General features: G+C 42.6%; 1 protein-coding gene across 1 annotated transcript in view; it reads left to right on the top strand.

The window, feature by feature from the left end:
• Positions 1-6,492, top strand: part of fkbp16 (FKBP prolyl isomerase 16) — a 158,915-nt gene extending 152,423 nt beyond the window's left edge. Inside the window, exons 8-9 of the mRNA XM_052040286.1 lie at positions 6,152-6,289; positions 6,377-6,492. Of these exons, the coding sequence (XP_051896246.1) occupies positions 6,152-6,289; positions 6,377-6,469 (231 nt within the window). The 3' untranslated portion in view covers positions 6,470-6,492. The remainder of the gene's footprint in view (positions 1-6,151; positions 6,290-6,376) is intronic.
• The last annotated feature ends 6,913 nt before the right edge of the window (positions 6,493-13,405 follow it).

A 13,405-nucleotide genomic window follows, 5' to 3' on the forward strand; every position in this document is an offset into this window, starting at 1 on the left:
CTTCAGTCCGCCAAGTCCACATTGTCCATTAAGCAACCATCCACACTACTTCTATTTTCTTCTCCCCACATTCCCATCAACTCCCTCCCAGATTCTACCATTCACCTACAATGGGAAATCTACAGCGGCCAATTAACCTGCCAACCCTACCATATCTTTGGGATGTGGGAAGAAACCAGGGCATCCAGGGGAAATCCACACAATCACAGGGAGAAAACATAAAAATTCCACACAAACAGCAGCAGAGGTCAGGATTGAACCTGGTCACTCCAGCTGTGAGGCAGCAGCTCTTTTGGCTGCACCATTGTGCCACCTTTCGTAAAACGTTCTTCACATTCACTCAGCATCAGTGATCTTTGAGGGTCTGACATCTGCCAAGAATTATTAGTCGACACTGACCCCTGGTGGAAGTTTTAAAAAACTCCATTTCTGCATGCCCAATTGTAACCACAGAGTTCGTTTATAGACTATACGTTGTCAGAGATTCACTCGAAGCAAGAGTCACATATTACTTTCAACTACCAAATCAACCAACAATAAACACTGCAATTAATATATATTCCCCAACCTTTCTGCAATAAACTTAATATTGAACACTCAAAGGAACCCAGTGAATAGGAAGAGGCTTTTCAGCCCCTTGGGCTTGCTTTTCCATTCAATTAGATCATGGCTGGTCTATGTCTCAAGGTTTGCCCATCTTTGTTCCATATGCTTTGATACTATCAACCGCAGAATCTTCATAACAAGGCATTCAGAGGTCAGCTCTGTTCCAGGCTGCTGGCATAAATGTAAGTGTCACAATAAGATAATTTAATAAAAATCCATAGGACCATAAGACATAGGAGCAGAATTAGACCATGCGGCCCATCGAGTCTGCTCCGCCATTCAATCATGGCTGATTTATTTTTCCCCCTCAACCTCATTCTCCTGCCTTCCCCCTGTAACCTTTGGCATCCTTACTAATCAAGAACCTATCAACCTCCGCTTTGACATCAATGACTTGGGCTCCACAGCCGTCTGTGGCAGTGAATTCCACAGATTCACCATCTTCTGGTTAAATAAGTTCCTCCTCACCTCTGTTATGAAGGGATATCCTTCTATTCTGAGGCTGTTCACTCCGGTCCTAGACTGTCCCACTACTGGAAACATCCTCTCCACGTCTAGTCTATCAGACCTTTCAATATTCAGTAGGTTTCAATAAGATCCCCCCTCATCCTTCTAAACTCCAGCGAGTTGAAGCCCAGAGCCATCAAACGCTCCTCATACATTAACCCTTTCATTCCCGGGATCATTCTCATAAACCTCCTCTGGACCCTCTCCAATACCAGCACATCCTTCCTTAGATATGAGGCCCAAAACTGCTCACAATACTCCAAATGTGGTCTGAATAACGCCTTATAAAGCCTCAGCATTACATCCTTGCTTTTATTTTCTAGTCCTCTCGAAATGTACATCAACGTTGCATTTGCCTTCCTTACTGCCGGCTCAACCTGCAAGTTAACCTTTTGGGAATCCTGCACTAGGAGTCCCATATCCCTGCCAGCTTTAACAAGGTTGTACCGAAAGCAAAATAATGTGCGGGTTAAAGCACACTGTGACGACAGCATGAAGAGAATAAATTATTATGATGTCCCAAGTAGGTGGAGAATAAGGGAGGTGGAATTCAGGTTCAACCTAGAGGGCTTGAGAGTGATAGGAACATGCACAGAGTCATAGAGCTATACAGCACAGGAACAGGCCCTTCGGCCCACTGAGTCCACATTGTCCATTAAGCAGCCATCCACACTATTTCTATTTTATTCTCCCCACATTCCCATCAACTCTCTCCCAGATTTTACCATTCACCTACAATGGGAAATTTAAGCGGCCATTTAACCTAGCAACCTGCACAGCTTTGGGATGTGGGAAGAAACCAGAGCATCCAGGGGAAAGTCACGCAATCACGGGGTGAAAACGTAAGATGTAGGCAAATGTGATGGAAATTAATTTTCTCAACTTTGACCTTGAACCCCTCCGTAACCTCACTCTCTTTCTAAAGTGATCTTTAAGATCTTTTCATTTCTTTAAGAATGTGATCTGACCCATCTTCCATCCTAAGCATTCACTCCTTCTACCACCAGTGCACCCGTGGAAGAATGTATCATCTATAAAAGACAGGGACCTCTTAAGCAGTGATATAATATGACCAGTCGCTCATCAAATCTATTTCATCAGCAACTCCCAATACTCAACCTCTACCACTAAGGATATGGGTAGCAGGAACACCACCACCTGTAGACCCCTCTCCGAAGTTACGCAATATCCTGAGTTGGAAATAAATCACGCACTAATATTCACAAAATGCTGGAGGAACTCAGCAGGTCAGGCAGCATCTATAGAGGGAAATAAACAGTCCACGTATCGGGTCAATGATCCTGATGAGGGGTCTCGACCCGAAAACGTTGACTGTTTATTTCCCTCCATAGCTGCTGACTGACCTGCTGAGTTCCTCCAGCAATTTGTGCGTATTGCTCCAGATTCCAGCATCTGCAGAATCCCTTGTGTCACTGTAGTAATTTTGCTGCGGTTCAGCTCTATGGGACTCCCTACCCAACAATATAAGGACATTAAGAAATGGGAGCAGAAGTAGGTCATCTCCCCCTTTAAGCCTGCTCTGCCACTCTTTAAGATCATAGCTGATCTTTTACCTCAAAGCCATTTTCCTGTATTATGCCTGTGTCCCTTGATTCCCTCAATGTCCAGAAATCTATTGATCTGTGTTTTGAATGAACACAGCAGCCTCCACTGTCTCCAAAGGTTCACTACTCGCTGAGTGCAGAGACTTTTCCTCATTTCAGTCTTAAATGTCTTACCCTTTATTTTCACTCCATAGTTCTGTATGCATTGATGATTCAAGTGCTCTTCTAGATGTTTCTTAAATGCCTCCACCATCCAAATTCCAAGCATCTTCTGGATGAAGAAACATCTCCTTTATATCCTCCCCAAATCTCTTACTCCTTACACCTGTGTTCTCTGGTTATAGATGCCTCAGCTATGGGGAAATGTTTTCTGCTGTCTACCCTATCTATATCCCGTATAATTCAGTATACCTCTAGTCTCCTGGTCTCAGTCTCCTCAGTCAGGGGAAGCATTCGCCCTGTATTCAGCCTGTCAAGTCCTGTAAGGATTTTATAACTCTCCTCTCATTTTTCTAATCTCCCGAGAATACAGGCATAGCCTACTCAATATCTCCTCGTACTGCAGACCCTCCATCCCTGGAACCATTCTAGGGAATTTTCACTGCACCCACTTTATAGCAAGTAGATCCTTTCTTAAGCAAGGAAACTAAAGCTCCACCAAATGTTCCAAGTGTGGTCACCAATATAGTTGCAATAAACTTTCTTCATATAACTCTACTGACATTAATTTTTGTATTTTTGAATATTTCTATTTGAAGTTATTAAATGTCTCTGATTGGCAGGAGGATGATCCAGCCCAACCTCCCTTAACGAGTCTGGAAACCAACAACCAAGTGCATTCCCATAGCACCCTTAACATGGCAAGGTATCCCATTGTGCTTTGCAGGAGTGTAATTAAACAAGATAACTGACACTGAGGTCAAAGAAAATGATAATGTCACAGGTGAATAAAAACTCGGTCAAAGTGGTTAAGAACTGACTTAAAAGAGGTAGGTTTAAGGAAGGAATTTGAGAGCTGTCAGTACAGCCAGCAATTGATAGTAGTCAAAGACGTACAAAAGGCTACAATGAGGGCACAAAGTGCTCAGAGAATTGTAAGGGTGAAGAGATTTACAGAGATCTGGAGGGACAGGGTCATAAAGTATGTCACCACCACCACAAACTTTATCAGCAAGTGTGTGGAGGACTGTGTACCAAAGAGGACAATCCGGGTGTTCCCAAACCGGAAACCATGGATGAACTGGGAGACCCACTCCTTACTGAAGCCAAGGACTGCTGCACACAAATCTGGCAACCCTGACCTTTACAAGAAATCGAGATATGACCTCTGGAAAGCTATCAGGAATGCCAAGAGACAATACCAGTTCAAAATAGAGTCCCAGACCAGCCGTGAGTTGTGGCAGGGCTTACATGCTATAACGGGCTACAAAACGAAGTCGGGCAGCACAGTTAACAACAGCACATCCCTTCCTGATGAGCTTAACACATTCTATGCGCACCTTGAACAAAAGGGAAGTGGATTGTCACCACCCACCCTGACAGCCTCCAATGCAACTGAACCCGTGGTCACCGTTGAGGACGTAAGATCAGTCTTTCGGAGATTGAACCCGAGGAAAGCTTCTGGCCTAGATGGTGTCCCTGGCTGTGTGCTCAGACCTTGTGCTGATCAGCTGGCGGGGGTATTTGCAGACATTTTTAACCTCTCCCTGCTTCAATATGAGGATCCCACCTATTTTAAGAAGACCACTACCATCCCAGTACCAAAGAAAAACAAGGTAACATGCCTTAATGACTACTGCCTGGTGGCTCTGACATTCGCCATCATGAAGTGCTTTGAGAGGCTGGTCACGACACGAATTAGCTCCAGCCTCCCAGACAACTTCAACCCACTGCAATTCGCCTACCGCTGTAACAGATCTACCCGGCCCTACACTCATCTTTAGAAAATCTGGACAGTAAAGATACCTAAGTTAAACAGTTGTTTATTGACTACAGCTCCACCTTTAATACTATAATTCCAAGCAAACTCATCACCAGACTCCAAGACCTGCGACTCAACACCTCCCTGGATCCTTGACTTTTTCACCAACAGACTGCAATCAGTGAGGATAGGCAGCAACACCTCCAGCACGATTATTCTCAACACTGGTGCCCCACAAGGCTGCATCCTCAGCCCTCTACTCCCTATATACTCATGACTACATGGCCATATTCTGCTCTAACTCCATCTACAAGTTTGCAGATGATACCACCATAGTAGGCCATATCTCAAATAACAATGAGTCAGAGTACAGGAAGGAGACAGAGAGCTTAGTGACATGGTGTCATGACAACAACCTTTCCCTTAATGTCAGCAAAACAGTGGAAAGGGGGCGGCGTACATGCACCTGTCTACATCAATGGTGCTGAGATCAAGATGGTTGAGAGCTTCAAGTTCCTAGGAGTGAACATCATCAATAACCTATCCTGGTCCAACCACGTAGATGCCACGGCCAAGAAAGCTCACCAGTGCCTCTACTTCCTCAGGAGGTTAAAGAAATTTGGCATGTCCCCTTTGGTACTCACCAACTTTTATCGATGCACCATAGAAAGCATCCTATCTGGATGTATCATGGCTTGGTATGGCAACTGCTCTGCCCAGAACCACAAGAAACCGCAGAGAGTTGTGGACACAGCCCAACGCACCACAGAAACCAGCCTCCCCTCTATTGACTCTGTCTATACCTTTTGCCGTCTCAGTGAAGCAGCCAGCATAATCAAAGACCACACCCACCCAGGTCATTCTCTCTTCCCTCCATCAGGCAGAAGATACAGGAGCCTGAGGGCACAAACCACCAGGCTCAAGGACAGCTCCTATCCCACAGTGATAAGACTAGTGAACGGTTCCCTTATACGATGAGATGGACTCTTGACCTCACAATCTACCTTGTTTGACCTTGCACCTTATTGTCTACCTGCAATGCACTTCCCTGTAGCTGTGACACTTTACTCTGTATTCTGTAATTGTTTTTACCCTGTACTACCTCAATGCACTGTGTAATAAATTGATCTGTGCTAACGGTATGCAAAACAAGTTTTTCACTGTATGTCGGTACAAGTAACAATAGTAAACCAATACAATACCAAATAAAGGACTAGAGCACCAGGATGAGAGTTTTTAAGTTACATTGAGTTGTCAGACTGAGATCCAGCATAGATCAGCAAGAACTGTCAGGAAAGACTGAGAGATAGAACTAGAACTTTCTAAAAACTGATGCTGTTTGAGAACTGAACAGAATTTTAGTTGGTTATTGCAATGCTTCTATAGCCAATTATCATTTATAATCTCTGAGAAAGAATGCAATGTCTATTTCTCTGATCACTTCAGAAACTTTAAATAAAGTTTAAATTAAGTTTACCAATCATTTGCACAAAAATAAAACATGTCCTGTGTAATACTCAATCAATGATAATAGATATCTATTCACTACCAGGCCATTCACGCAGAACTCTCCAAACTAGTTAAGAAGCAGACTGGCCAGACACAACCCCTGAAGGAAAAAGTCAGTAGTCGGCATAAGAGTGCAGTGAAGCCCTTGACATCTCTTCCAACTGCGCAAGAGTCATCCTCGGTATGGAGTCTGTCTGACTAAATAAAAATAAGAAGAGCACTTATAACATTCCTGCTTTCTGCCACTAAACTTCACATTGTGTTTCAGGCTGTCCCATGGAAATGGCTTTTTTGGATCTGCGATGGTGGCCATTGGATGTGTGGTTACCACTGTTGTGTTGGCAGCAAGAGACCTAACTGACAGCAGACAGACAAGGACGCACAATGGCCAGAGGCCAAGAAATGTCCAATTTGGATGAGTTTGTTCTGGACACACCAACATGTATACATTTTTCTTGACATATCTTACAGAAAGAGGTAACGGGGGGTGGGGATGTGGGTGGAATGGAACTACATTTTTAAATAGTCTCAATACGGATTATGATCAGTTAGAGTACAGAATCTTTTAAGCCACTCATAAATTCAATACAGAGGCTAATTCATGTATTTTGTTACCAAACAGCATGGTAATGTTGAATCAGTGCTGCAATCAAGCAATGTATAAAGTAATCGATGGTATTAAACACAGATTTATTAGAATGGTGTATTCCACATAGCACAAATCAAATTATACAAATGTTTAAAAAATACCTGAAGTCAAATTTAACAATGACTTCCACTGGATACCTGCCCATTAAAATAGACATTTAATTTAATAGTACTTCCAGTAGAAACTTCAGAGTTATTTTCTGCTGCTGTAGACTAGAAACACTCTTTTAGACTGTCAGATTCCATGAACACGTTTTGCTGAGTTGTTTTCCATGTTATCCTTGGTTCAAACAAGATATTCCCATGCAATAATCTTGGGAATTGTAGCATTTTATTCTGTAGTTGGTGGGGGTGGAGGAGGAAGTGTATGAAGGAGGCATTTATTCATGAATTTCATGCTTGTTCTCTACAGCTATTTCACATGTTTTCAGGTACAGAAGGTCAAATCTTGATCTAATAATTGGCACTGCAATTATAAACTGTAGTCGTGTAGGTAGACGACGAGATAATCAGTTCCCCTGTGGACCTTCTTTCCATTGGACACTTTTAACACGTAATTGATGAAACCACTAAACCGTGGAAAATAAATGTGCATTTATCTAATTTGTGTGATTGTATTTAATATCAGCGTTTCAGAAACCTGTTTCTGTTCTGTGTGGCTTAATGACTCTGGTGTTTGATTAACCTTAACTGTCTTATCACCAGCAAAGTCAGACCTATTAATAATGCAAGTATACAGGAGACAATATTTGGATAGATACTTGCAATTTTGCAAGAAACCAAGGATGCAACAGGAAATATTCAATGTACAAGATCTACTCCTTCTCCTGTCCCTCTATGTTCCAAAGACAATACCTCCACCAGTGATAGACAGACAACTGAACAAAGAGGGACTTGCACTCATGATGTTCTGACTCAGCTGAGGTACTGCTATCATTGAAGCTTAGTGGCACCAATTCTGCCCTAGATTTTTTGATTAATTGTATGAAGTTTCATTCAATCTGTCTCCAAGATCCTGTCCAGATATTTCACCTGTCAATGGTTTGAGCAATCCTTTTAGCATCAATGATTGCAATTAAGCTCATCTATGTAAACATTACAAAAGCAGTTCCACATATTAAACACCTGCCCAGCAGATCTTCAGCTGTGGTTTTGATGACGATACTCTTGCCTCTGTGAAGGCTATGGGTTCTAGACACTCTCTGGTGGTGCAGCTGGTAGAAGTGCTGCCCTCCCAGCTCCAACAAACCAGATTCACTTCAGGTGCAATGTGTGTGGAGTTTGCATGTTCTCCCTGTGACTGTGTGAATGTCTTCTAGGTGCTCCAGTTTCCTCCTCCAGACGTGTGGCTTAGTAATTAATTGGTCACTGTAAATTGCCACTAGTGTGTAGATGATTAGTAGAATCTTGGGGTGTTTGATGTGTTTGTGGGAAGGGTAATGTAGGATAAGCATAAATATGCTTGATGGTTGGCGTGGATTCAGTGGGCCAAAAGGCTTGATTCTGTGCTGTGTAACTCTAACCTTGAGCACAATAATCTAGGCGATGGATTCACTTGTAGTACTGAGGGATTGCTGCACTGTTGGAGGTATTGCCAGGGCCCCAGCTGCCTTTATCCAGTGGAAGAGTCACAAAACCTTTTGAAGAAGAGTAGGTGAATTATACCAGGTGTCCTGGCCAACATTTATCCTTCAGCAAAAATGAGTCAAACTTAATTCTCCATCCCAATCACCTCACCATCTCACCTGCCAGTTTTGCTACTTGCCACTTATTAGGCCATGCCTCAGTGTTGTCTGTGTCTTGTTGCAAATCAGAGTAGTTTGCTGCATTTGCAATTGAATATTGTTGCAACCATCAGAAAACATTCTGAGTGAGTGCTGTGTAGTTGCAAGTAACAGCCTGGAAATTCCTTTGCTCAACTGCAGAACAGTGCAGTGTGGTTAAAATTTCCTTTAAGCTGGACTGGAGAAATTTTGCATCCCTTTCTGGGTTAGTAAGTCATGACTTTTCAGCTAAATTTGTGTTGTCCTAGCACCATTTTATTGGTGTAAATCTTTGGGTGTTACACATGGAAGGTATAGCTGGCTATGATCCAAATGTAGGGAAATGGAATTAGTATAGATGGGTGCAACAGTCAGCATGGATGTGGTGGGCTGAAGGGCCTGTTTCTGTGCTGAATGACTCCATGAGGGAAACCAACAAAGCTAATCGTTGAACCTCCATCAAAGTTCTCAACATTTGTGACCTAAAACACTGTTTCAAAAACCATTAACTTTTAGCCCAACAAACAACCTGCTATGGGAACTAATTGGGTCGAGCAGCATCCATGGGGAAAGAAATTGTCAACATTTCAGGTCGAAACCTTGCATCAGGACTAAGAATGGAGAGGGAAATAGTCAGTTTCAAGAGAAGAGAGAGAGAGTAGTGAGACAGGGGACAGAGGTGAATTGGTGGACCAGCAGGTGGGGTGAAGGATGACGGGCAGAATGAGCCAGGTAGAGGAGAGGGAGGGTTGGAGATGGGATACAGAGGCAGGTGGATGAGTACCATTATTTTCCAGCCCAATATCGTTCAGCTGAGCTGTTAAACTTTGAGGCCTCGTTGCTCTCACAAGATGCAGAAATGATTTCTGCGGCACTGTATCAAATAAAAGAAGGGGAATTAGTCTCATTCAAAATAAAAGCTTGCTGTTTTTCAAACTCACAGTTGCCTTCTCCTACATACAGCTACAGTATTAACTATACCTCAACAAGTCCTTCATTGGAGTGCCCTAATTCTTGAAAGGTGCGATGAGAATGTGAGTCTTTCTTGGCTCCATGACTTCAACTGTTGTTTAGAATTATTTTTCATGATGTGGGCATTGTTGGCAAGGCCAGCAATTACTGTCTATTCCTAATTACCCCTGCGAGGGTGGTGGTTAGCTGCCTCTGTGGACTGTTGTAGTTGGCATGGTGGCACAACAAGGTAGTGCCACTGTCTCACAGCCCCAGACCCGGGTTGGCATGGTGGCACAACAGGTAGTGCCACTGCTCACAGCCCCAGACCCGGTTGGCATGGTGGCACAACAGGTAGTGCCACTGTCTCACAGCCCCAGACCCAGGTTGGCATGGTGGCACAACAGGTAGTGCTACTGTCTCACATCCCCAGACCCGGGTTGATCCTGACCTCCTGTGCTATCTGTGTTGAGTTTACACATTCTTCCTGTGATAATGTGGGTTTCCACTGAGTGCTCCATATCCCAAAGACATGTTGGTAAGTTAATTGGGTACTGTAAATTATCCCTAGTGTAGGTGGGTGGCATGAGAGTTGGGAGCTGATGAGCATGTGAAAGGGAGTAGGATGCAGGGAAATCAACAGAGGAACAGAATCGATGGGAATGCACTGTGAGACAGATTAGACTCAATGGGCCGAATGGCAACCCTTCATGTCATGCGAAAAATATGAGTTCTTCTTATGGAGATACTCCTACAGTGTTGTTGAGTCGGAGTTCCAGGATTTGGATCCAGTGACGAAGAAGGTGTGCTATATTCTAACACTATATTCTGTATTCTGTTTTCTTTTTACTACCTCAATGTACTTATGATCTGTCTGAATAGCATGCAAATAAATTTTTCACTACGTCTCAGCTACATGACAATAATATCCAAGCCAAGGTGCCTGCTGCCCTTTTCTTTCTTGCTGGTAGAAGCTTACAGGTTGGGAAGTGCTGTCAGAGTAGCCTAGGTGAGTAACTCTTATCTATTATATCCGGGAGTCTGGCCAAGGGAGGTATAGTAGCAAGAGATAAAGATCACACCTTCTCGTTAACATTCATTAGAACCTCACTGTATTTACCAACAGATGGCTGATAGGAATTATGCAGCCTGAACATCTGCAGATCATGAGGTTATTGTCACCATGCTGTCATCAGGAATTTACTGCATGCAAATTGGCAAAATATACAGTATGTTACAGTGTCTATATTTATAAACAAAATCCATTCTCCATAAATCACTTGAGGATGTTCCAAGCCTGTGAAAAGGCAATTCTTTCTCTCTAACTGTATCTAATTTCCCAGGATTCATTCAGAAGCACTTACAGATATGTTTTCTTAAATTCTTAGGTTATCAAACTTACAATAAATAAAGATCTGTGTTAGGTAAGGAAAGATGCACCATTATCAACTGTCAGTGATGACAGATAGAATTAAATAAAGAAACAGGAATTAGAGAGAGATGTGAAGCAAAGAGTGAGCGATTAGGGATATCAGATAGTGAATGAGGTAAGGGATTAAAAAGAGTTTTAAGATGAAGGGAATTAAATAATGAATGAGAAAGATCAGGCAAGAAGTGTAAAAAAAACTGAAGGATGGAACAAGAGATTGAGAAACTGGAGTAATGTAAGGAAGGGAGAAATTGAAGAAACCCAGGTATAGGAAGAGGGAATTAGCGGGCATGAAAGGGATTGTGAGGAAAAGGGACATGAGAGTGAAGACTGCCTCAGAGAAACAAAAGGAATGGGAGATCAGAATTTAATGAGCAGGAACAAATCCTGCCAATGGTTCAGCCAAGATTTTAGATTCCGTGTATGGTTTGTTTGTACTTACACTCAGAATGTCAGGAAGAGATGTCATGAGATAACCCTTATCTCAAACATGCATAGTGCTGGCATTCAAGTTTTCTCCACTTCCTGAGTTTCAGAAGTTCGGCCACCCCAATCTAGTTGGTCACCCATGGTTTTAATTGCCGCAGTGAAAATGTTCACTATCTTATTATGATTAACATATTAGATTAACATACTAGTTCAATATGATTAGGGAACTGGGGTCAAGCTAGGCTGCATCATTGCCTCAATACTTTGCTCGATGTTTAACGCCACAGTGCCGCACTTCATTTCCAACAAGCTTCCCCGTGGAATGGAGCTAATCTACAGAACAAATGGGAAATGTTTCAGCCTATGTTGCCCCTGATCTAGAAACAAGGTCACACCAATCCTAGTCATGAAGGTTCACTGCATAGAGAATGCTTGCATATATGCACATTTGGAAACCCAGCTCCAAGTCATCATCGACTCATTCACTGAAGCCTACAAAAGATTGGGATTTACACAAAACATGCAGAAAACAACTGTCCTCTACCAACCTGTCCCACTGTAAAACATAACACTCTGATGGTAAAGGTCCACAAAGAAACCCAGGAAAACGTGGATGACTTCCCGCATCTCAGGAGTCACCTCTCAAATAGGGCAGGTATTGATGATGAAATTCAGCAATGTTCCAGTGTACCGGCATAGCCCTTGGCCATCTGAGGTAAAAAAGGTTTGAAAATCAAGGCCTCAGACTCAACAGAAAATTTATGGTCTGCAGGAATGTAGTGATCCCTGCCCCATTGTGTAGTTCTGAGATACAGACTACCGACAACAAGCACCTCAAAGTACTGGTGAGGTACCACTAATGAAGTCTCTTCAAAACCTCCTAAAACATTAGCAGGATAAGCAAACCTACATCAGCATCCTCTCCCAAGTCAATATCTCCAGCGCTGAAGTGCTAATTGCACTAAATTTTGTATTGCACAGACCATGTTTCATATTGACCAATGTGGGCAGGCCATGTTATTTGCAACACAGGCATTCTACTCTATGCTCTGTCATGGCAAGAGGAAAAGATTCAAGATGTTCTCAAAGCCCTCTTGTGACTGCATAAAATGGAGAAGAACATTCAGGATGATGTTAGGAACCTCATCTATTTTTTTAGGGAACACAGAGACCCAATGTAAATGATAGTAGGAATGCATCAACTACCCATCAACAACCATGTCAAGCACCTTCTGCACCATCTGCAGGAGAGCATGCAGGTCCCACATTGGACTCATCAGCCACTTTAGAACTCGCCAGACTATAGTGGAAGCAAGTCACCCTGGTCCCAAGGGACTGCCTATGAAGAATGATGATTAACAACAACAACTTTCATTTATATGCATCTCTATTGAAGATTACTTAATTGCATGTATTAAGAACAGAATTTGAGTTATTCGGTGACACAAAAGGTTCTGCAGATGCTGGAATCTGGAGCAGTACACACAAAATGTGTTTTGGGTCGAGACCCTTCATCAGTCCCAAACATTGACTGTTTATTTCCCTCCATAGATGCTGCTTTACCTGCTGAGTTCCTTCAGTGTGTATTGCTTGAGTTATTCGGTAGTCTACAAACTAAAATAGTAGGGGATTTCAGCTACCCTTAGGTAGCGCCAGAATTAAGCATACTGGTAGAACAGAATTCTTGAAATACATTCAAAATAATATTCTTAATCAGAACACCGCAGTTCAAATGAGAGAGGAACAACAGTTTAAATGAATGAACATGGGGAAGTGAAAAGGGTGGCAGTGGGAGAGCATATTGGAGGCAGTAATCATCATTATTTAAATTGAGCATTGCCAAAAAAACTGAAAATGCTGGGAATCTGAGAAAAATTGAAAATGCTGGGGATAGTTGGCAAATTAAGCAGCATCTGTTGAGAAAAAAAACTGAATTAACATTTCAGATCAACAATTCTCTATCAGAACTGGGAAGAAAAAACAAATATGTTTTAGGTTGCAGAGGAAGTAGGAGGGAGTGAATGGAGATGAAAGGAAAGAGCTAAGACTATGTATGTGATAAGGTGAAGACCAAGGT

This window comes from Pristis pectinata, chromosome 28, assembly GCF_009764475.1.
Source record: "Pristis pectinata isolate sPriPec2 chromosome 28, sPriPec2.1.pri, whole genome shotgun sequence".
In the NCBI taxonomy this organism is placed as follows: Eukaryota; Metazoa; Chordata; class Chondrichthyes; order Rhinopristiformes; family Pristidae; genus Pristis; species Pristis pectinata.